This window comes from Anser cygnoides, chromosome 8 (assembly GCF_040182565.1).
Source record: "Anser cygnoides isolate HZ-2024a breed goose chromosome 8, Taihu_goose_T2T_genome, whole genome shotgun sequence".
Lineage (NCBI taxonomy): Eukaryota > Metazoa > Chordata > Aves > Anseriformes > Anatidae > Anser > Anser cygnoides.
The window spans coordinates 27,617,865-27,640,372 of NC_089880.1; the positions used below are offsets into that span (position 1 = coordinate 27,617,865).

Sequence of the window (22,508 nt, forward strand, 5' to 3'; positions counted from 1 at the left end):
CTTTCAGAAAGAAGTTGCCAAGTTCTCTGGAACTGGTAGAGAGTCCAAGCCCACTTTTACACTGTGCTCTTTTTTGCAGCTTTAACCTGGCTCAATGATTTTAACTGCCTGCTGCATCTCAGGGTACACACAGGGAATGAAGGGGTAATAGCGATCAGTAAAGTCCTGTAATTTCTTTTGTTAAAAAGAAGTGAAATTATTTTATTTAGCAGTTAAACCAGTCATAACTTCATAGTTACGTCATAACTTCATAACAACTTCAGTTGCTTTAAAGAGAATTACAACCTGTGCAAGGAAGATTAAATGTTTTTTTTAATTATTTTTAATCTGATTGGAGAAACTCTTTGGTGAATATTAAAGGTTAAAAGCAAGACGGGCAAAGGGAAAATAAGAAACCCTCTTTCAAAGGGTCATTAAAAAACAAAACTCTTACAGATACACGTTTTAACCCTCTTGAATAAGGCCACAACGCTGATGTGTTTTGTACCTCTTAGCCAAGTACAAAGCTAGGTCCAAATGACAAAACTGAAATTTAGATTTCAAAGCATTGTGCAATCCCAGATTTGCATTCTGTTACTTGTTAAGAAGGTGAAGCTACTTGTGAAATTCATATTCACATCCAGGTTTGGAATTTAAATAGACCTACATTTCGGAGAGTATTTGGACTAAGCATATATGCCTTGCTAAATTAAAGGGCATGTTTTGAAAACAACTCTAATTATCTCAAGGAAAGAAGAATAGACAAAAATAAATTTTTTAAACAGCTTTCTTTTGGTAAAAGAAACAAACATAGGTCTAAGTATCTGTTTAACTTCATCTTTTTTTCTCCTTCTGACAGATCTGTGTATCTTCATAACAACAAACTTTCAGATGCTGGGTTACCTGATAGCATGTTCAATGGCTCTGATAATGTGGAGATACTCATCATGTCCAGCAATTTCCTGAAATATGTTCCAAAGAATCTCCCTCCAGCCTTATACAAATTGCATTTAAAGGTAATGACACCAAGCTTCTGTATTCCTTTACAGTTGTGACGAAAGTACTATGTTTGTATGGGATTCAAACTGCACAGCCAAGCGATTTCAGTTCACTTGAACACATTCCCAGGCCCGTTGTAAGTCTCGTAGCTATCTCCTTACTTTTTTGTAAGTAATAGCATGTTTTTGCAAAACACAAAAATGCTCACAGGGGATAAAATTGCTTTTCAGTGTTTTCAGGAGAATGAAAGGCAAATGCCTATGTGGTAGCACTGTTGGACCCTGGTTGGGTATAATCGTACTAATGCCTGCTAGTACAAGAAGGTAGATCATTCTGCATGGCCATCCACTAATTGGCTTCCTGGTTGAGTTTGCCACTGATGATGGTGTTTTTCCTGACAGCTGCTTACCCCCTAGATGTTGGCTTTGCTCGCTAATTCCTATCACATAGACTGCTGTTCCCTATCATCAGTGATTTTTGTTTGCTACTGAACTGGCAATTCAGTCAACACAGAGAAAGTTTGGATCAGTGATTCTTCACTGCTACAACTTCTCCAGCAATAGCGTAAGAGCAGAAGTTGTGGTATTATCTACTCTCCAGCATTTTTAATTCCATGTCATCTGATTTTGATAAAAACACTTCATAATGTCTGTGCTAAAGTTCTTAGCTTTGTTAGCAATGGGAGAGCTGCAGTGGTGGGGAATCCTGGTTCCGTTTGTTTCTCGTGTTGACAGCTCCTTGGACGTGTGTAGACTGAAGTCTGTTATCAGCCCCTGGTCTTATGCAGTTCTGTGTTGCCTCCCAGCTTTCTTTTCCCTTGAAGATTTCACTGCTAAATCTCATTAAAGTCTTCTAGAAAATGGGCTTCTGTAGCTTGAAGAAGGCAAAGGGTCTGATCCTTTAAATTTCTGGAATTTCTGTGCAAAGTGTGGAGTTACTAAACCCCTGGGTTTTATTGGCATTTATAAGTAACTGTTATCTCCCAAGAGAAGGCTCAACTTTGAAGACTCTTTGAACTTTTATCCTTCCCCGCTATTACCAACTGTGTTAAGGGCAGAGAAGTGGGAGAGAGAAACAGGCATTTTGTTTTCAAGTGCACTGCCTGTCAATAGTAACATTTAAATTGATATTTTGATTGGGAAAAAACAAAAATGTGACAGTGAGAAATGGGAAACGGCAAATAGTGGGCCCAAACTGATTAAAAGTACTGTAGGTGTGACAGGTCTTTCTTTTTCTTTCACTATTCATTGAGATACCCAGCTGAATCAGTCTCTGGTGGTATCCACTTTATATTAGTTGGGACATGTATTTCGTGTAGCCTGCCAATCACATTATTGTGTATACCTTAACGATAGGAAGTTTAACATTCAGTTTCAGAGTTTTATATATCCTTTTATAATTCCTACAGTACCTGTATGGAATTCCTAAATGGAATTTAATTTCATATTTTTTCGTATCTGCCTGCTGGCTACTCCAAAGCCACACTAAGGCAATAATTATTTTGGAAGGAGTAATTATTTTGGAATCTACATTGCAGAAACTGTGCCTTTTCAAATGTCGAATACTAAAAGAACGTCTGGTTCACAGCTTCCAACCAAGCTTTAGTTGCCTAAATTACATTGTAGATTTTCACATAGGTGCAGGGACTATGAATGCAAAATAAAGTTCTCCCTGGGTGCCAAATTCTAACTCAACCTAAAAATTCCATAGGAAAACAATAAAAAGAAGTTGTAATATTTTAAGCTATTATTTGTATTTATTTCTTAGGCAGAATTATAACATCCCCTGAAACATCTTGTGCCTGCCTGGTATTCAATTTATTTACCTGGCATTAGCTGAGCAGAACCTGAGTGTCTTATTTTGTTTCATGCTAAATAACGTGCTATGTGCTTCTGGTAACTGCAGAACAACAAGCTAGAGAAGATTCCCAAAGGAGCCTTCAGTGAACTTACAGGCCTGCGGGAGCTGTATTTACAGAATAATTACTTGACTAATGAAGGAATGGACAATGAAACTTTCTGGTGAGAATCACATCTGTAGATTGCACCTGTGTTTGTGTCTGTCTGCCTCCTCTAGTATAGTAGTCCATCTACTTAAAAGTACGTTTATTAAAAACTGCACTACGTTATGCATTTCTCTGCTAGCTCTAGATGAAAAGGTGTAGATTTAGATGCTGCCATTGAAAAGCAAAGGTCGTGGTGAGTGGTGTGAATTCACACTCCAGAGTACTTGTATACAAAAGACAGAACACTGCACATCAGACTGCACCGCTCTTGATGGCCACAGACCCAGTCATGTGAGGTAACTTCCCTCTGAAAACAGGCAACCCAGATTGATGGTGCAGGCTGGTCTCTGTTCTTCCAAACAAATCAGAAGTGAGGCTACTCAAAAATTCTCAGTTTCCAGGGCAATTCACTGGAAGTTAAGGCCAGACATTCATATTTGCTAAGCCACATTTTTGTTTCTGTGACCTGAAGGCAGCAGCCACTGATACACAGTTGTGAATTCATCTGGCACAGCTGTACCCCAGGGCAGAGAGACTGCTGGAGTAAGAGGGGATGCAGTGGTGCTGCTCAATAGCCAGATGGCTGCAAAAGCTTTTCTAGAAACTGGTGCAACTGAAAAAGCCTTTGGCTGTCCTAAATTTAGCCTGGGACTTAGCGCTTCAAAATGTTAACCTTTGTCTCTGCTTGCACTGAGTGCTGCCCTTGTTTTACCTGAAAATCCAGGCCTGCCTATAACTTAGTGTGAGTTCTGTAAACTTTTCTGATCTCCAGCAATGAAAAATTTCTTTCCTTTCCCACATGCCACTCCCAGAAACCTCCTGTAGTATTTTACTTTAGCTCTGTTGTGTCACCCTCCAGGTAATGTTGGACATATCATTTCTGTTAAGATTTTGATGAACAGAGTACAGTGGCTACAGCTAAGGCAGCAGTCACAGTCAGCAGAGGGGGTGGATATTACTCTGCTCTTGTGATATTAACTGTACAGCACAGCATAATCCTATTGGAGATGTACCCAACTGGGGAGGCATTACAACTTGCAGCAGTGAAGTGCTTTACCCAGAAAGTATATTTGTTCATTCAGAACATACTTGGATAGCTCTGAACAACAGCGTAGTAACCAGTGAGTAATGTCTGTAATGCATTAGTTCTTGTATTTCCTGAAAACTTTCTAGTCATCTGCAGTGGGTTATGTAGTGCCATGCAGATCAGTCTCTTCGCAGGAGCTCCTCAGTCCTGGCATATAATACCACTGATCCACATCCAGTTGGTATAAGTGGCTAGTCTGAGGATTTATTTTAGCTTCAACTGAGTCCATGGAATCCAGATTCAGTAGCTTACACAAAGCAGATCTAGCCCTGACTCACTTCCATAATGCTGGAGGGTCAGAAGTTCAGTATCTTAGTCTAGGACACTGAATTAGCATTTCTACTTTCCATAAGAGTAATATTTCATCATCTTAAAAGCAGGCTTGCTTTTCAGTTTAAATATACAATTTCAGAGACAAAAATACTCTTACTTGGACTACGATTCTGTGAAATTGAGAGCTAAATTATGTTTTAATGGTGATCCCATTGCAGCTTTTTTGTGATGAACTGAAATTGTTCACATTGCTATTTGTACTGGCAAATGAGAGAACATCTCACGTCTCATCCAGGTGGCAGGGTTTGGGTGTTTGTGTAGTCTAGCACGTTCTCTTGCTAGCGTGGCCAGGGAGCAATGGCAGTGCCTAGTCCTTAATGGCAGTGTGGGAGCTCCCTGTTTTGCTGTCCGCATCAGTCATTTTGTGAGACAAAAAAGGGCAGTAACAGGAGCTGTGCCAGGGCAAGATTGTAAAGATTGTACAATCCTAGGGGAAGTTGATTATCATTTCACCTTGCAGAATCTAAACAGAGAGTGTTTTCTTTCCTGCTTTCCCAAGGAAACTGTCTAGTCTTGAATATCTGGATTTGTCCAGCAATAATCTCTCACAAATCCCAAGTGGTTTACCTCGAAACATCGTCCTCCTTCACCTGGAGAAGAATGCAATTAAGGTGATTGGCAGAGATGTCTTGACCCAAATTAAGAACCTTGAGTACCTTCTGCTCCACAATAACAAATTAAAAGCCCGAGGTATTCACCCACTAGCCTTCCAGGGCTTAAAGAAACTGCACACTGTCCACCTGTACAACAACATGCTGGAACGGATTCCCAGTGGTCTGCCCCGACGAGTGAAAACACTTATGATCCTTCATAACCAGATCTCTGAGATTAACAGGAATGACTTCGCTACCACTTACTTCCTTGAAGAGCTGAACCTGAGCTACAATAAGCTCAAAAGCCCCCAGATCCATCGGGAGGCCTTCCGTAAATTGAGGCAACTAAAGTCCTTGGATCTTTCTGGAAATCATCTCAACACAGTGCCTTTTGGCTTCCCAAAGAACTTGCAGATTCTGAAACTGAAGGAAAATGAGATAAGCATCATCCCCAAAGGGACTTTGTCTGGGATGACAAAACTGCGGGAACTGTATTTGAGCAACAATAAACTGAAAGTCAATTCCATTTATTCAAGAGCGTGGAGAGAACTCAGCAGTCTCCAGGTAGAAACATCACCTTCTCTAATCGTGTTAGTAACGCTGATGTCCTCATCTGTCTGCCTAAGCCAATTTATGTAGCACCAGTACTAGCTTTGCTTGGTGCTCGTGTTTTGGGCTTGCATTGTAAGTGCTGCATGCTCTGTTTCTAGCAGTAAAATGGTGTGCTGTTGTGCCAGAGGTGAGTACCTCCCACTGCTGACCAAAGTGGTGGTCCACCATGTACTGCTAATTCTGGGAAATGTGAAGACATTTTTGTTTCTGAACCCTAATGGTGTCCTGTATTTCCAGCTAAACATTAACAAATGTTGTCATTAAAACTGAAACTGTGTTTCAAATAGCTTGTATCCCAAAAGATCTAAAATCAGCACTGAAGAGAGAGCAAGAGGAAGGAATGCATAAACAAAAACACTCTTAATTCTCAAAGCCCCCACATCAGCTTATAGTCAGACAGGCCAAGCTGCAGGATTTAGCAGCTCAGCTGGCTAAGGCACCTGGATAGCAGTTAGGAGGTCTGGATTCAATCAGCAGTCTTGTCATTTGCTTAATTGTTGGAGAAAGTTAAACACAAACCATAAGGCAGGCAGAAACAATCAGATTTGTGCTGTACAAAATGACCTTTCGAAATTGTTACACTGGCTGAAGGATTTGTCTGCATTTCCTTTTAGGCAGCAGCCTGTGTCCTGCAGTAAGAGGTATTACCTATGTCATATGGCAGCCATCTAGGGTGCACATGGTTAGGTCACTGTGCAAGCAAACTTTGTACATCTGACAGCAGAGCAGGGATAAAGAATGTGGAGTATATGTCCTGCTGGTCCCCCTTGTGTTTTCAGACATTCCAGGCATTTATCTGTGTGAACATTGCTCTTTCTGTTGTCTCTGGAAATAAATGAGCATGATTTTCAGGTAATGTAAATCAGCAGTGCAGGAACAGTATCTGTAGTGCTGTTGGTTTGCATCAGCCATAGATTTGGTTGGTGATTTTAGTGATACATTTTGCATTTGTTTGGTGCCTCGGTGATGTGTGTGTGCATGCATGTGTGTGCAAATATATCTGAGATGGAATGTAGTTTGGAAGGAAGCTGGTGATGAGAATTACAGATACTGGTAATATTTTGCTGCAGTAGCTTGATGAAATGTAGCCATTGTCACCGGCCTTTTTTTTAATCCCTCAAACAAAAATCGGTCATGAGACCCATTAGGCAGCTATAGCTACTGATTGGAACTACAAAATTTCAAGTTTGGCTTTCTTGAAAGGCCTGATTCATTGCAGTTTCATGTTACTTTTATGTTGCAGTCACTCCCCTGTAGTGACTGTCAAGCCAGAGTAATGCATTGCTGAATCAAACATGGGCCCTTCAACTGTACCTACCCCACAGTAAATGCTGTTCATTTTAAACAAGGTTAAGGTAGTAGCACACACTTAATATTCTGTTAGACTAATGGTCATTTTTGGCTGTGGCTTTTTCTTAAACAGTCTCACTACTTGTTAGATATTTCCATGATAGTATATATGAATCTGATTTTTTAATATTAAGGGCTTAACTCTGCAATTGGTTAATGAGTTAGTGCACTGGAGATCGGACAGATAACAATCACATAAGATCCTGGTTGTGCAAGTACTTAGCATACAGTGCAGTCCACACTGTTTCCATGGAAATCACTGAAGACTATCTATTTGCAATTGCAAAGCTAGGCATTTGCATAACTGTTTGCCAGACTGGGATTATGTGGAGAATAAAAACACCGAAATCATGACAATCATCCACAGAACTGTAACTCTGAAAAATGCATAACTAGTATGTTGGCTTGGTGCTATGAAAATGCTACGATCCGGGATAACAAAACACTTATTTTGATCCATTTCCTTGCTTAAACTCATCTAAGAAAGTATCACGGACTTTAGTCCTGAATGTCTTTGTCCATTGATCTATGTGAGAATATTTTCAGCTGTTTTTATGTGCAAATTTATCTAATGTAACCTTAGCTAGTGAAGCACTTGCAATAACAGCTTCCAAGGAATATTCTCAAGCATATCTGAAACCCAGTCTGGTTTAATTCACTGTAATAGTCATGGGCTAAAGTGTGGGGACAGACATAAGGAATGTTCAACTGCGTAACAAAACAACATGGTATGGCATGTGAAATCATGATGTTAAATAGTAATGCAAGAGAGCAGAATTGTCACAGCCGCGCTTACCTTGATGAGAATTAGAAGTAGATTAAATCAGTTTATGCTACCGTCAATATCACTTCAGTTTTCCACCAATAAATCAAACTCAATCGTTGTGCATGGCTGACAATTTACAATTTCCACTCTACACACAGCATTTGTTGTTTTCCTGACCTCACGAGGTAAAGGTGCTGAAGCAGACTCACCAAAGTACCATCTGAAAAACAAAGCTTGCTTCCAGATGAATTTCAAACCCAAATCCTGGATAAGCTTTGCTTAAACATCTTATTTCTGTGCTGCTACCATATTAAGTTTTTAGTAAATGCACATATGCATGCATTATATCCTTATGTATGTATGTATATATGCACATAAAAGCAGTAGATAACATTTTAAAGGAGAGGGTACGTGTTTATACAGCTAACCTTTAAAAGCTCATTTGTTGTTAAGCTCACTTAACAGTGAAGTGCTGCTAATATTTACATTCAATTATTTATTTAACCCCTTGTTGTCTCTTCCTTGCAGTCACTAGACATGGCTGGCAACCAGCTGCTTTCTATCCCACCAGGCCTGCCAGAATCTCTAGAATATTTGTATCTTCAGAACAACAAGATCACAACCATTTCGGAGAATGCTTTTGAATCCACACCCAAAATAAAGGGAATTTACCTCAGGTAGGGTCAAGTTTCTACTTCAACATGCACGGTTTTTCTTCTTTATCCACTTTACAATTGTTTAGTTTTTAGAAAGTATTTAAAATCTTAACTTTCTAAATAAGCATCTTTGTTTTGTAGAAATGTGATGAAGCTATGTCCATCTGTTCAGAAAACACACGGATACACGTAATATGCTTTTTCTCTTTAGAGACATTGTCCGTGCCTTATTAGAATGGATTAGGCACCTTAGAAATTCTGGGAAATTAATGTTTAACAACACTACGTCGTATTCCAATATTTAGCTGTGAACTACAAGTTTACAGTCCAGTTATAGGACTTCAGCATTGCCTTTGTCTGTTAGCCCTGGATTTTGGTACTGTACAAAAAAAACCCAACCTGTCATGGGGCTTCTATGACTGATCTTGACGTGCACATTTCTTTGATAGTTCTGTTAGAAACAGATGACAACATAATCAACTGTCACAAATGTGGCAGTTATGTAACTAAGTTTAGAAAGCTTTTCTGTTTTTTTTTTTTTCTTTTTTCTTACTCTGTCATTTGGATGAGGACCTTGTTTATTAAACTGCGTTTTACGGGTGGCAGATACTGACCTTTGTTACACATAACGTAAAGTCACAGTGAAGTAGCTGATTTAAGCAGTTACTAAGGATTTATACCACAAGAAGTGAAGCCTGAATCTGGCATAGTAATATATTCAATTTTAGTGTAACAAAACATTATTGAAAATATTGCTTAGAAGTAAAATACAAAACCCTACAGAATACGTGATTAAGCTGATCCCATGTTCAAAAAGCCTAGAATGCCTGCTGGCCAACATTAAATATGGCCTTGTTTTGTCTGTATGCAACAATACTGCCCTACAGTTCTGAATCATACCTTTTTGGATGAATGATTCCATACCAAGCAAATAAAATTAAAAAGTCTGGTGTAAATTAGAGCAGTCTGTCTATTCAGCTGCTCATATTTATGAGATTTTTGTGAATGCTTGGATGCAAACCAGAAACCATATACCACATTCTATATTTCTATATAAAGAGAGAAAAGAAATTTGCAAAACAGTTTTGCTGACATATTTAGGAGGCAACTCCACCCACATTAAGCTGTATTTCTTAATGGGAGGCAATTAATCCATGTAATAGTGTGAAACAATAATATACATCTGGAATATTAGACAGAATACAATTTTAAGCATATTCAAGAGTAAGGAACGAAGCAGGAAATGTGAGGGGTTCTGAAACTTCATATTAGTTTATTTACGTTCTTGGAAACCAAAATAACATGAAAAATTATTGTATGTTGCCATGTTTTTAAAGGGATACTTTGTGCCAGTATTTCATGTATTGTGGGAGAAGAATTAAACTGTCAAGGGATGACATGGAATCTCATGGAAAAGCAAGTTGCGCTTTGAAATGTTGGCAATGGAGCAGATGCCTTTCCTCTCTGGGAAGGAGAAAGCAGAATGCCAAGAGAAAGAATTTGTGGGGGAGGAATTTCAATATTATGAATTTTTTTTCCTTGCAGAATACCTTTACAGAGGAGGGAACAGGGACTGGGTAGAGAAAAGTAGGAGTTTTTTTGAGAGTGTGACCAGGGAACTATAAATCAGTGGGAGATACTTAACGTTTCCCAGTATTTTCCTGCAGGGTCCTTTGCAAAGATACACAGTGCTGTCAGCAAGCTTTGTTCAGTCACTTTGTTTGCCTGCTTGCTAATCTGTACCTGCTTTCCCTGTCTTTTTATGGCCAGAGGAGTCAGTACTCTGCAACCTAATGTGGCCAGAGTCGGGGGGGAAACAAAAAGTGACGGGTCTGGAGGGGGGAACATTGATTTTGAGCTTCAACTTTTTATTGTCAGCCAGGACCTTTCTACACTGTTCAGATACTTGAAAGATAATCATCTTTCCATATTCCCATTTCAAAATTCAGTTCTACATGAGGAGAAATCAATGCCAGCGTTTTTAGCGGTTCTGCTTTCTTTACAAGGACTGGCATCTCTGAAGTGCTGTTGTGGGTCAGAGTAAAGTCAGAGTAACTCTGCAGAAAGATTTTCTTGTAGTCTCCTTTCATTTCTGTGTTGGATATAAAAATGGGCTTATTTTAACAGGAAGGTCTTTTTGTTTGTTTGTTTAAAGGTTTAATAAGATTGCAGTTGGAGCACTGAAGGAGAGTCTCTTCCAAAGCCTAAAGTACTTACAAGTACTGGATATTGAAGGCAACCCTGAATTCAGCAACACTTCAAAGAATAAGGATGACTCAGAAGAGGAAATGGAAGATGAGGAAGAGGAAGAAAACTGAGATAAAATGTGAACTCACACAAGAACATCATGTTGGAGGTAACAACTGAAGTTTAGTTAAATCAGAGTGCAGTTTTTACACTCTCAGTAAATATTTCCTCTCTGTAAATAATTCCAATTACAAGTATGATTGAAACATAACAAGTAGATGTCTGAGCCCTAGATTCAAAGACTTTTGCTAAAACATGACCAGGAATTGCAGAATTAAAAAAAGATTGAAAATACTTTTTTTTTTTTTTTTTAAATTGAAACAGTCAGTATATGCCTTTACTTTATCAGAGGCAGTGGACTTTTCATAGTGCCTCTGGCTTAAAGCCATAGCAGAGACAGTAGATAAATATGGAGGTCATTATCCACCAGTTCTGTTGTTTGGTTTTTTTTTTTTTTTAGAAAGGTATTTCATGATATTTTTAAGTAACTAGTTCAAAGGGAAAACGAAGAACAAAGTCCAAAGTTTACTGATGCACAAGACCATGTGAGCTGAAAGTGGATTTAAAAAAATTAGATAAATTAAAGGGAGGTAGTCCCAGCAGTACCTTGTAAACATGGCATTAAGGTGCAACCTCTGTCTCAGGCAATCTCTAAATCACTGACCACGGAAGTGGGTTGGAAGATAATACTGTACTTGGAATATTTCTTATGGAAAGAATATCCACTTCAGGTCACTTTTGGAAATGTTATGAAGGACTGGATTAATTCTTGGTCCAGGTTAGCCATGCCTAAGATCTTAGAACAACCTATGCTTTTGCTACCGGTAAGTCTTGACAAGGGTTCATTGCTCATTTCACCAAGACTCACTGAAAAGCCTCTTGCCAGTTACAAGTCATGATTGCTGCTGACTTGGACTCCAGACCGGTGATACTAAAATCTCAGCATTCCATAACCAATCTGACCAGCCACTTGAACCTCTTTTCTTTTAAAATGCAGAGGAAAAGATGAAGGGAAAATTATATTTTAAAAGTATGTATTTTTTCCATAAGAATATGGATCTGCTTTATGCATATCTTAAGCCTTTTATATTCAAAAGGGATGATGAGGTTCAACATACTGCCCTCTACTTTTGGAGAGCTAAACTCCAAGACTTTGAAAGAAATGTTTCGTTTTGCCCCAGATCACATTTTGTCATGGGAAATAGCACAAGGAATTGCTAGGAATAGTGCTAATTCACTGAAAAGATGAAGGAGGTTGGAAAGGACAGAAGTTACTTGGAAAGTTAAACATTAGACCTCTAGGCTAGGCTGTGTCAAATCTTTGTGGGAAAAGAAATAATTATGTTTAAAAACTTAGAGTATATATAACTTCTTTATCAGCACATTGCTGGTTTGGTTTGGGGCATGTGCAACTTGTCAGCAGGCACTAAATTTAGCCTATTCTGTATTCTGTTATGTAACTTATTTTGTTTTTCTGATGTTTTGCAGGAAAGCATATGGAAAATTACATATATGTCTATGTGTATATATCTATATAGATATATAGAGAACACTTAGCAAAACGTGCAATGAATTACGCAGAAACTGTTATGGCACTGGACCAGGCTTATGGAAGACAGTGTGTTACAGTGCCTTATTCAGGGAGAGACCCTGAATGCCTTTCCAAAGCTTCCAAATCATCTTATACAAGACCCAGGATCATAAGGGATTGCTCTGGAACTCACAAAAGCTGGCTTTTGTTTCTTCTGTTTTTCTTCCTTCACTGTTTCCATCTGTAATAACAATATGGGACTGTTTTGAACACATGCCTTCAAATGCTGTTTTTGTCACTGCATTTTAAGTGAACCATGTATATGCTTCTTTTCTTTTCTGCCACCCCAAAGAAGCTGTTGTTGATCAGGCAAGATGAATATTTGCAGTAGTTTCATGTGAGGAGCAGTATATGAGGCATTTGGGTCATCAAGCAGCAGTAATATGTCTGGATTAAACTATTCCTCTGTTAGAACAATGTGTATATTTGGATGAGAAAAACAAATTAAGGCTGGATCCCAAAATATTTTATCTCTACTGCCAAAGCCTGCAGTATATGCCTGTTTTAGAAAGGTTTTAAAATAAAACAATTGCTCTTGTGAATATATATAAAAAAAGCTATGTCTACCTTCCAGAGGTTTGGTATAGTTTGTGTCTTGCTGTTATTTGTCCACGTGGCAGTTGTATGAATGTCTTGGAAGATATGTCCAGAAGACTGAGTAGTGGTATGCAGTATGATATATGTGGTAGAATTTTTCATATATAGTATATCATTTACATTAAGAGCCAGAAGTGAGACTAATGAAGCAAAAGAGATAAGTGAGTGTGGGGGTGTCTTAAGAAGAAACTGTTAAGCATCAACAGAAATTTCTTTGTTTAGTTCAAGTCTTGAGACAGTACCTGCTGTCATACTCTCTTAAAGCCTCACTCGTTCTATGATGTTGAGTACTCTCAGCTCCTGTTCAAATTACAGAAAATGAAGAAACCAAGGAAAAGAAGATTTGCAGTGGTACCTGGATGGCAAGGTTCCTATTTGATTATAATGTCCTTCATCTGAGGTAGCTAATCTGTTTGAGGAAATGGTCTTTTCTTTTGAGGATTTCTGATTTAACACGTGTTGTTTTGCATACTGTATTCCAGGATTTACTTGGAAACATAGTTGGCCTGATTCTTTACCAGCTGTTTTTCCTGCTGGAGAAGATCTAGTTCCACACTCCCTTTGGGTTCTCGTAGCACAACAGTAATTTTGAGCTGAAACTTTCTAATTTAGATGATCCAAGTTGGTCAGGAATCATAGAAGGAAAGATTGCTTCCTGAAAAAAACAACTTGGCCCTAAACAATTACCAAAAAAACCAAACCAAAACCATTTTTGAATATCAGCTATACAGCTGAGCAATAAAATAACCTTCCAACTAACTTTTGGGACAGATTTCTATGTGAAATATTTGCAGAATATATCTTAAATTAGTGAGGTATCTCTAGTAACAAACCCCGGTGACCAGTTTTGCTAGTCTTTGGTGAAATAGACCTATTTATTTTACTCCTGAACAAGCTGAGAATTTGCACATTTGTACAGTTTTGTGTAGAAGTGTTTGTTTATCTTTAAACTTCAATGCCTTACACTGTGATTCTGTGAGAAGTACGGTGCCCCCAAGCTCCTTCGAATTCCTTGAGAGTCTGGTGGGGTGCATGAAGTGGTGAAAGCACCTTTAAGCACCTTTATGCACTTTGTTAGAATCAGGTCCAAAATTTTAAGATGATGAAAGTTTAATACTGTTTTTAAGCGAGAGTCAACTTCTGCCAAAAGAGACCCCCTGACAGTCAAAGGGGCTTATACTGTAGACTAGTGCAGTTAAGAAACCCTTTTCCAAGTTTCTTGTTTTGTTTCGTTTTTGTTTGTTTGTTTGTTTTTTAATACCTGCACACTGAACTGTCCTTTGGAGGGGACAATTTTTCCCAGCAACACCAACAAAAAAGCCCGCCCACCCCTAGCCTGGTAAAGCCAAACCAAGCTGGTATTTGTTTCATTCTTTCACAGGGATAAGAGGCTCCAGGAGAGGTGATGAGGAAGAGTCAAGTCCACAGGACTATGCCCACATATTTTTCTTGTCTGTGGATTCAACCTGTAATCCCAAAGTCCAAGCCAGACCTATGGCAGACCAGGATGCAGAAACAGAGTCTTACTTTTTTATGGCCTTCACTGAAAATGAGGAGAGCTGGGAAGTTGGCATCTCCCTAGGCTGCAAATTTGGGCCAGAAAAGGACAACATAAGCACTGTTTTCATGTGACTTTCTTCCTGTGAATTGCTTAGATTTAGGAAAGAGAGGAATAGCAAGTATTTAATGCTGACATAGATGTTATAGAAAGTGAAATGTTGAAGTATAAAACATTCAGTTGGCAACTTTATTCCTAAGTATGCATTTGGACATGCTTGGTATTCATGTGTGGTCTGTATGTAAACTGAGATCTGGGTTTATTTGCTGTTTTTCTTTTAAAGGCCATGTTTCCTCATTACAGAGGGTACTGCATAAAATGGGGAAAATGCTATTTTTCTGAGACTGGATATGAATTTTCCCAGCAAGAAGAGTGCAAATGCAGCACATAAGCTATAAAGAACTCAATGTGTGCCAAAAATAGCCCCTGGATAATGAGCTTTTATTTCAGATGGTGGGCACATAGCCCAGCCGTGCCTGCGAAGTGCACAGGGCACTGCAGCCATTTTCCCCCTTGTCCCCGTTCCTTCAGCCTCCTCGCCTCTGTGGCCATCCCCTTCTGAAGACTGGGGTGCCCAGGGCCTGCTCCCCCCTCTGCAGCCCTCCCCTCACTCCTACCCTGCACTGTTCCCCTCTGGGTAACCCTAAGGGCTTGTTACTAGGGGGGGTTCTTGGAAAAAAAGGCCAAGGCTAATTGTGTCATCTCCAGAGGTTTTGTCTCCCCCTTTTTCCCTTCTTGGGTGTTGGGAGGGGCCACAGGGCCCACACTGAGGTGCCGGGGCTGCGAGTGGATGCAGGGAGCTCATTCCCCTCCACTCAACATTCACAGCAGCGAAGGGCTCCTGCCCCCAAACACAAAAAGGACCCCAACAGCAGCAGGCACCGTCCCGTGTGCTGTGAGGAGTGGAGAGGCCCCACCCCCGGTGGCTCCGCTGTGGTGAAGGAGGTGGCGCAACGCTGAGGGGTGAGTTGTGAGGGGAACCAGCGGCCATTTTGGGAAAATGTTTGATGAAACTTTTGCCCGTTTGAATATGGATGTGGTGGGGCAGGATGGAGGCAGGGAGGCACTCCTCAGAGGAGCGGTGGCAGCCCATAATAAGCTGATGGTCGCTGGCAGTGACACAGCATTGCTGCAGGGCCGTTTCCCCTGAGGGTCACCAAGCACCCTCCTGCCTCCAGGTCAGCCAGCCATGGCGGGGTGAAGGTCTTCTGGATCTTCTGTGGAAAACAATAGCTGCTTTGGGGACTTGGAGATTATTTTCCTTAGCTCTCTCCCATAAATACTGCTGGATTGTCCATTAAAAGGGCAGTTGGGGAAAGGATCCTCCAACTCCTGCAGGTGTTGAAGAGTCGGGCTGGCAGCCCTGCTCGTGAGGCGCCTGTGGTACAAAACCGGCTCTTCTGCTGCTTTGCAAGAGGGATAGAGGGAATTTTTCCTGAAAAGGATGAGGATCTGGAGTAGCAGAAGTTATGTGTGTGTAGGAGGGAGGCTATGGACTTAAATTAACAAAATGGGTGAGAACAGTGAGTGTCCTCCCTGGGACCCAGCTGCCTTTTCTCCTGCCCCTCAGTGGTCCTTGCATAGGGGGTTGGCAGGAGGGGTCTGCAAACAGCTGCCCTTCCTCATGCTTCTCAACTCTTCGTTTGTGCCATAACTGTAGCTGAGCTGTCTTGAATTTAGTGTTTGCCTGCAGCTATCCCTGGCTGCATGGACTGAATAGCAGTGAATGGAGCCAGGCTGGAAGTTGTATTTCACTGTCAGCTAGGTTGTACTGTACTTCTTTGGAGGTGGCAGAAAGAAATGTTATGGGTAGCTCATTAAACTGCCTTCGCACTCCATTGCTTCTGGTGTCAGCCTTGCTAGATAAAGACAAAGAAGAGCATACTTTGTCTGCACTTCTGTGAAGAGAGATAATCTGCTCTTCTTTATGTGCATTTGGTGGCTTAAGCCAGCTGGCAGTGTCTGACTTAAGTTTCACGATTGTTGTCTTTTGACAGTGGTTCCTGATGGTGAACAAGAGTTAAGTTCACGATCTGTTTGTCACTGTGTTGACCCAGCCCACTAATTCTGCTTACAACAAAGTAATAAGAATAAAGACTTATTTTTCAAATAATATTTTTGATGGGATGCAGTCTCTTGGAAAACTTCTGAGTCCAATATCCTATTAATTGATTTTACTCTGTTATTGGTAAATCTTTCTCACTGGGTTTGGGAATAGTTATCCTAAAAACATAAACGTATTTAGAATTTTATATAATATGAATTAAGCCTCATTTATTCACGACATTTCCTTCTCTAATGGGTTTATCTATGGAGATAATTGTAATTGCTTTATTATGTTGCTAATGTAAAAACAGTGAGTAAATTCCCTAAAGAACTCCATTTCCTTTAGTGAGGAAAATATTGGTGTGCCCTGTAGCTCTGATTCATACTGCTATTGTAAAGTCAGCCAGCTGTGAGATGTATGTGGAGGCAGTGGATGATAGATGTGTTCTAATAATGCAGTATACAGTGTTTCCATAAAAATTCTTCAGTAGTATCCAAGGACATTAAACAGTCCATCAATAAAGTCCTTCTTTAAATGGTTTTGAATCAGGCTAAGGCTGTTTTAATACACAGTTGTACAGGCTATCTCAAGTTTTCCCCATGGTAGTTCCAGAATCTGTTTTTAGCATATGATCATCATATTGTTAAGAAAGTTGGTTCTGATAAAAATTCAGATTGATTTACAGTATTCTCAGCTCTAATTGCAGACGAGAAATGAGCGAGTCTCATGCTTTTTTTTAACTTAGGATATAATTGTATGTTTGTTGACAGTCATCAAGGTAATTAGCTTTAATAAATTTTACTTTTGGTATATCTTTTCTGCAGGATTAAAGTGAACTTTGATTACTTATGTAGAACTCTAGATCTTTTCCCTTCTTTGTGGTGGACCTCTCTGTCGGGGCTGTTTAACTCAAATGCAGCAGCAGGATAACACCCAAAGCACTTTACTGGCATGCTGAAGACCACAGAGTTGCTACACACTGATGTGCCCTCATCATCCACAGCTGCAACGATTTGGCATTGGAAGACTTGCTTCGTTTGTTCCTACCCTCTCTCTAAAGCAGATAGGAACAAGCAAAGTGAGTTTGCCAATGCCAGACCAAGTAGGAACAACCAAAGTGAGTCCTCCAGGTTGTTCCCACCTGCTTTATATGCAAGGGAGGAAGAACACATCTGGGATGCAGATAATCTGTGATAGATTTTGTGAAATTTCCTCTGGAGAGCTGCAGATTACTTGCACAAAAAGTATCGTACAGAGCCATACTTTAGTCCTGTGTACAGAACCAGTGAGAAAACATTTGAGAATGTGCAGTCACAGTAGAAAGTTTCTCTATCAAAGGAGAGCTTTGAGACTTCCTTTCTGGATTTTCTGCTACAGCTAAGTTCAACCACAGTGCTGGACTTGATACCCTCCTGTCCATTCTGACTCCCCTCTCCCCAGATACTTGGTTAGGAAGGATTTAATGTCAGAGAAATGCTTTCTTCAATTAGGAGAGAGAGAGAGAAGATTGGATGATTTATTCTAAATAAAGAACATACATTTACTGAGTAAACTATCAATAAAATATAGACTGCCCAAGTCTCGGCATATTGAGTTTGTTTTCCAGAAAACTAATGAAAGATAAAAGAACTATTTAAAGTATTCAAATGGAAAAGAAGATGGAAGATTAGAGTTGAAAATACACTGTTTAACTTAGTTCTGTATGATTTCCACATGTTTTTAATAGCCTAGTGGTAAAATCCAATAAAACCACTAGAAGCAATGAAATCATAATGAAACGTCTTAAGGTCAGTCTTGTTTTTCTTTTGGTTTTACCATCTAGCCCATACAGTATTTGTAGCAGATGTAATGTGAGATATCTGTGAACATAAAACACTTCTTGTTTTGCTTCCCCTATTTTTCCATCTTATTAAAATAACCTTCTTTGGGGGAAAAAAGTACAACAACTAGAGATATTATATCCTTAGCAGGAAAGTTCAAAAACAATAATTAAGTACAGTAAGTTTCATGTGGTGTGTCAAATTCTGGCTTTCAGCTAGTGTTGTGTGCAGACGCGTACAACATATGTTTAATTTCTAAATGAAATGCAGATACCTCTTTGTGATGAAAGATGACTGCTTTTAAAGAAACAGATGCAGAACTTAAAGAAGAAAAACTCCTATGGTGGAACCTGAAAAGCAAAATTGAGACCTGTCCTGAGCACATCTGTAATTCCCAGTGGCATGGGAAGTCCAGGGTTTTGTAATGACTTTTAACTGAAAATACTTTTAACTTCAGCAACAATACTCGCTTGTTCTTGTGCTGGACTGAATGCTTGATGCCAGTTTGGAAGGAAGGACAGAATGCCGTACCACAAAAAGTCTTTGTGGGAATGCAAATAACTTTTCATATTATCACACATATGAGAAGAAAAAGAGTTGTTCCATTAACTGTGTATAATCTGTTCCAATAGTTTTCAGTGAGTGAGAAGTAGCAAAGAATTAGCTGTGACAGGGTGATCAGTGTGTCCCAGCTGTTTGTGGATACTGGTAAATCTGTCTGCTTTGTCTTTAGTGTCTTTAGTTCTCACAAGCAGAAGCTTTGTGAGAAGAAGGGTGGCTTGTCCATCTCTGTATCTCCAGCTGTTGGTACCCTCTTACCTTGGAGCCAGCAAAGAAAAGAGGTCTGATGCTATTGCAGGGGAAGAAATGATTAAACACTCTTCCTCTTCACCTAGCAATACTCACCATCTTGTCTTCCTGAAGGCTTCTTTATTCCTTCCCTAAAATACCAGTCTCAGTAACAGACTGCTCTGTTTTCACTTTGACAGCCTGTAAAATATCTGAAATATCCTGTGACACAAATCTGCTAAAAGTGTCAGCTGTGCCAAATCCATTCCCATGCATCATCTTCTAGGGTATGGAGATGCAACTGTTGATGATTTATAAATGATGGAATCGGAGGTTTTGTCACTTTCTACAGGAGCCTGGTAATTCCTGTGAATGTTCTGGGTAGTGATTCTGTGTTTCCAGAGAGAGAGAAGTGGCTAATCCAGGGTAATCAGATGAGTCCCCTTTAAAGAGTCATGCAACTGCCTCAGTTGTCAGCTGATTTATCCTTGCTGTGCAACACCCTGTTGAATTAAAAAACCTGCTTTTTCTTGGTTTATAAATGGGAAGCAAACCCTGCATTCTTGTGGTCATTTGACCATGGATCACATGAGGAGTCTGAGGTAGTGAATAATGAACTGAACTACAGCAATGACCACCCTTCCTGATCTGTTTCTCTCTTCCATTTGGGGTTATGTGGGACAAACTCTCTCATAAATTCCAGAAGTGTCATTTGGTGTGCTCCAACGTAGTTAGTAGGGGATGTAATTTTGAGCATATGCTGCCTCTTTATTGCTTCTTTAGTTGTATATGAAATCATAGGCTAAAGTGGGAAATCTGATACCTGCACTTCATTTGCAACTCAGCCCTTAGCAAATGGATGCATTAAATTCGCCTGTTCTCTGGCCTCTTTTTCGAGTGCTGCAGTCAGATATTTTCCAGCCATTATTAGTATGGAAAGATGCACTCCTGCACTGCAAGATAGGTACAAGAAGCATCCCCTTGGAAAAAACATTGCTTTGTGTCCTCAGCTGGAAGGCTGTGATCTCAGCCAGCTTAGTGCCTGGAGGGGAAAACCAGCAATTCCTCCTCACCACTGTGGCTGTACTGAAAGGTGGCTGTCCTGATGTCAAAATGCACCTGGGCTCTCCGTGGAGACACAGCCACGGGAGTGCTTAGCAATGTGCAAGATCAAAGGCAGCCTGAGTTCTCCACATAGGTTACACATTCTGCTTGCACGGAGCAGCCACCTTCTGTTAGTAGTTACCTCATTTTTATGGAAAGCACAAGAAAGGCTGAGGTCATTTTCAAGGCTATCCATCTGGCTTGAAGACTTAGCTTTCTGTCTGCTCTGAAAATATGACAAATCACTTCTGCTGTTGTTAAAGAGGGACTAAAATCAATGTTAATGTTCGTTGTATTGAAAGAGAGTTCAACAAATGGTGATGTTACAGAGCTACTGTGTTTTCTAAGCACTTTAGAATTGCTAGTGTAACATGGAGGGTTTATATGATTTAATGTTTCAGCTTATTATTTAGCTCATCTTATTTGTATGTTGGGATACCTATGCAGGTGACACAAATAAACTTAGCTGCAATTAAGACTAGGTGAGAATGAGTAACTGCATTAATTTCATAAGCAGCTATGTTTGGGTTGGCAGCCAGAAGCTCCTGGGAGTTGGTGGGATGCAGAAGTGCCCTGGCTGTGGCTCCTTCTCCCCGTTCTAATTTTTGCACAAGGATTCATTACAGCAATTCAGCACTTCAGAACTTCCTTGGCATTAGCAAAATCCTCAAGGACCTGTTTTACGATGTCTTTAGTGATGTTTTATGCCACAGTAGTCTGCAGCAGCTTCTTTCTTCTTGGTAGTGTCTCTGGAGCAATGCCGTTGCAAATGAACTAGTATAAAACTGGTGTCTCTGATACGTATGTGTTAATTTGGGTAATTTCTCAAATTATTTCTTCTAGAGCTATATACAACGCATCATCCTTCTGAATTGTTCTCTCTCCTTCCAACACACTGCCCTAGGATGTAGTGAGTATACTCTAAATGGCTAAGTTCCCTTTCCTCTCAGGAGGGGGAGGCAACTTCAGAATATGACTGAATGTTGCCAGTTAAGAAATATGTTCTTCCCACGTATACTTGAATGTATTCCATGCAAACTGTTGTAATTAGTGATTGATTTTTCTATAAACGTTTTGAGTCTGCAGGGGTCACATGCTTGCTTAAATGCTCTGACAGTAGGAGAAACATATTTACCAACACAAAGCTTGCACTCCAACTTAACAGTCAACAGCTTCATTATTTTCGTTGTACAGAAGCGTGATTATAGCTGGAAAATGTGAACAGATCCATACGTGCAAATATGTTATGGAACCTACTGCTAGCCTAACTGCACCATGTGTCAAGCTGCTTGACAACAAGCACCATGAGATGCAGAAAAAAGCTAAAATGGAGGAAAGCTTATAGTAAAACCTCAGCGTTTGGCTCTCTACAGTTAACAGTGGTGTCTTATGTTCCTAATACAGAATGGCTATAGTAGCAGTCAGATGCTCCAGTTAAGGGCACACTCCACTGAACCACGTATGTTTACCAGAACAAAGCCCTAGAGTGCCATAGTCCTCTAGTTAGCAGCATTTGTTGCCACAAGTGATAAAGGTCAGGTGAGAAACTGGCCCACTGCTTTCCTCCTGGCTGGTTCACATTGCTGCTGCTGCTTTGGTGTAATGCCCTAGACAGCATCAACGTAAATAAACCTGCCCCAAAAGGAGTATGTAAAAGCAAAATGCAAGAAACCAAGCTATGGCTCCAAACTACAGGAGAGAGTGTCTCACCAAAATAATGGTGAGTTAAGATGGTGTAATTTTTAGGGTGAATGGGAGAAAAATATTGGTATAAAACACAAATTAAAAAGTATATAAAACAATATAATGTAAAAAAATAATGCATTTCAAATTTGCAGAGCAAAACTGGACAGTCTATGAATAGGGTTTGAGTGCAGGTTGATTTTAAAATAGCCTGTTAATTCTACAAACACATGAGACTTCCCATTCCCTACTTGCTAAATAGAGTGTAAAGGGCAAAATTGCGGCTTTCATTATTGTGTAGGAACTGTGTAGCACAACCAGCTCCTTCTGGTCTTTGATGATTTATCCCATCCGAAGTTCACCTTTTAGAAGTCGCATAGCTTCTTAGCACCGGCGTTGGCTTACATCTCTTGAGACATCGCTAAGCTGAAGAGTGTCAGACTGGGATAGCTGGCTCAGGCAAGCAGGCAAAAGGGTTTGCACGTTATAGTTGGCCAAAAGCTGTATGTGGCTGGAGAAGAATGTGTGAAGGTGCTAAGGATGGCAGTGCTTTCTGCTTGGCAAACCAAGGCACCTTGGCATGGTGCGTGGGCAGACTCCTCCAAAACCTCCTGATCTAGAACTAGTTATTTTAACTCTTGCATCTGCACAACCTCTTTCTTCATCATCTGTGTCTATTCAAAGTGATTGTA

The 22,508-nt window shown here is 40.0% G+C and overlaps 1 protein-coding gene across 7 annotated transcripts in view; it reads left to right on the forward strand.

The window, feature by feature from the left end:
- PODN (podocan) overlaps positions 1 to 14,795 on the forward strand; it is a 28,739-nt gene extending 13,944 nt beyond the window's left edge. For all 7 annotated transcript variants that reach the window (XM_048061933.2, XM_048061931.2, XM_048061929.2 and 4 more), the window contains 6 exons: positions 839 to 995; positions 2,884 to 2,999; positions 4,903 to 5,560; positions 8,253 to 8,401; positions 10,536 to 10,736; positions 12,116 to 14,795. In XM_048061933.2, the coding sequence (XP_047917890.2) occupies positions 839 to 995; positions 2,884 to 2,999; positions 4,903 to 5,560; positions 8,253 to 8,401; positions 10,536 to 10,698 (1,243 nt within the window). In that variant the 3' untranslated portion in view covers positions 10,699 to 10,736; positions 12,116 to 14,795. The remainder of the gene's footprint in view (positions 1 to 838; positions 996 to 2,883; positions 3,000 to 4,902; positions 5,561 to 8,252; positions 8,402 to 10,535; positions 10,737 to 12,115) is intronic.
- Positions 14,796 to 22,508: the final 7,713 nt, after the last annotated feature.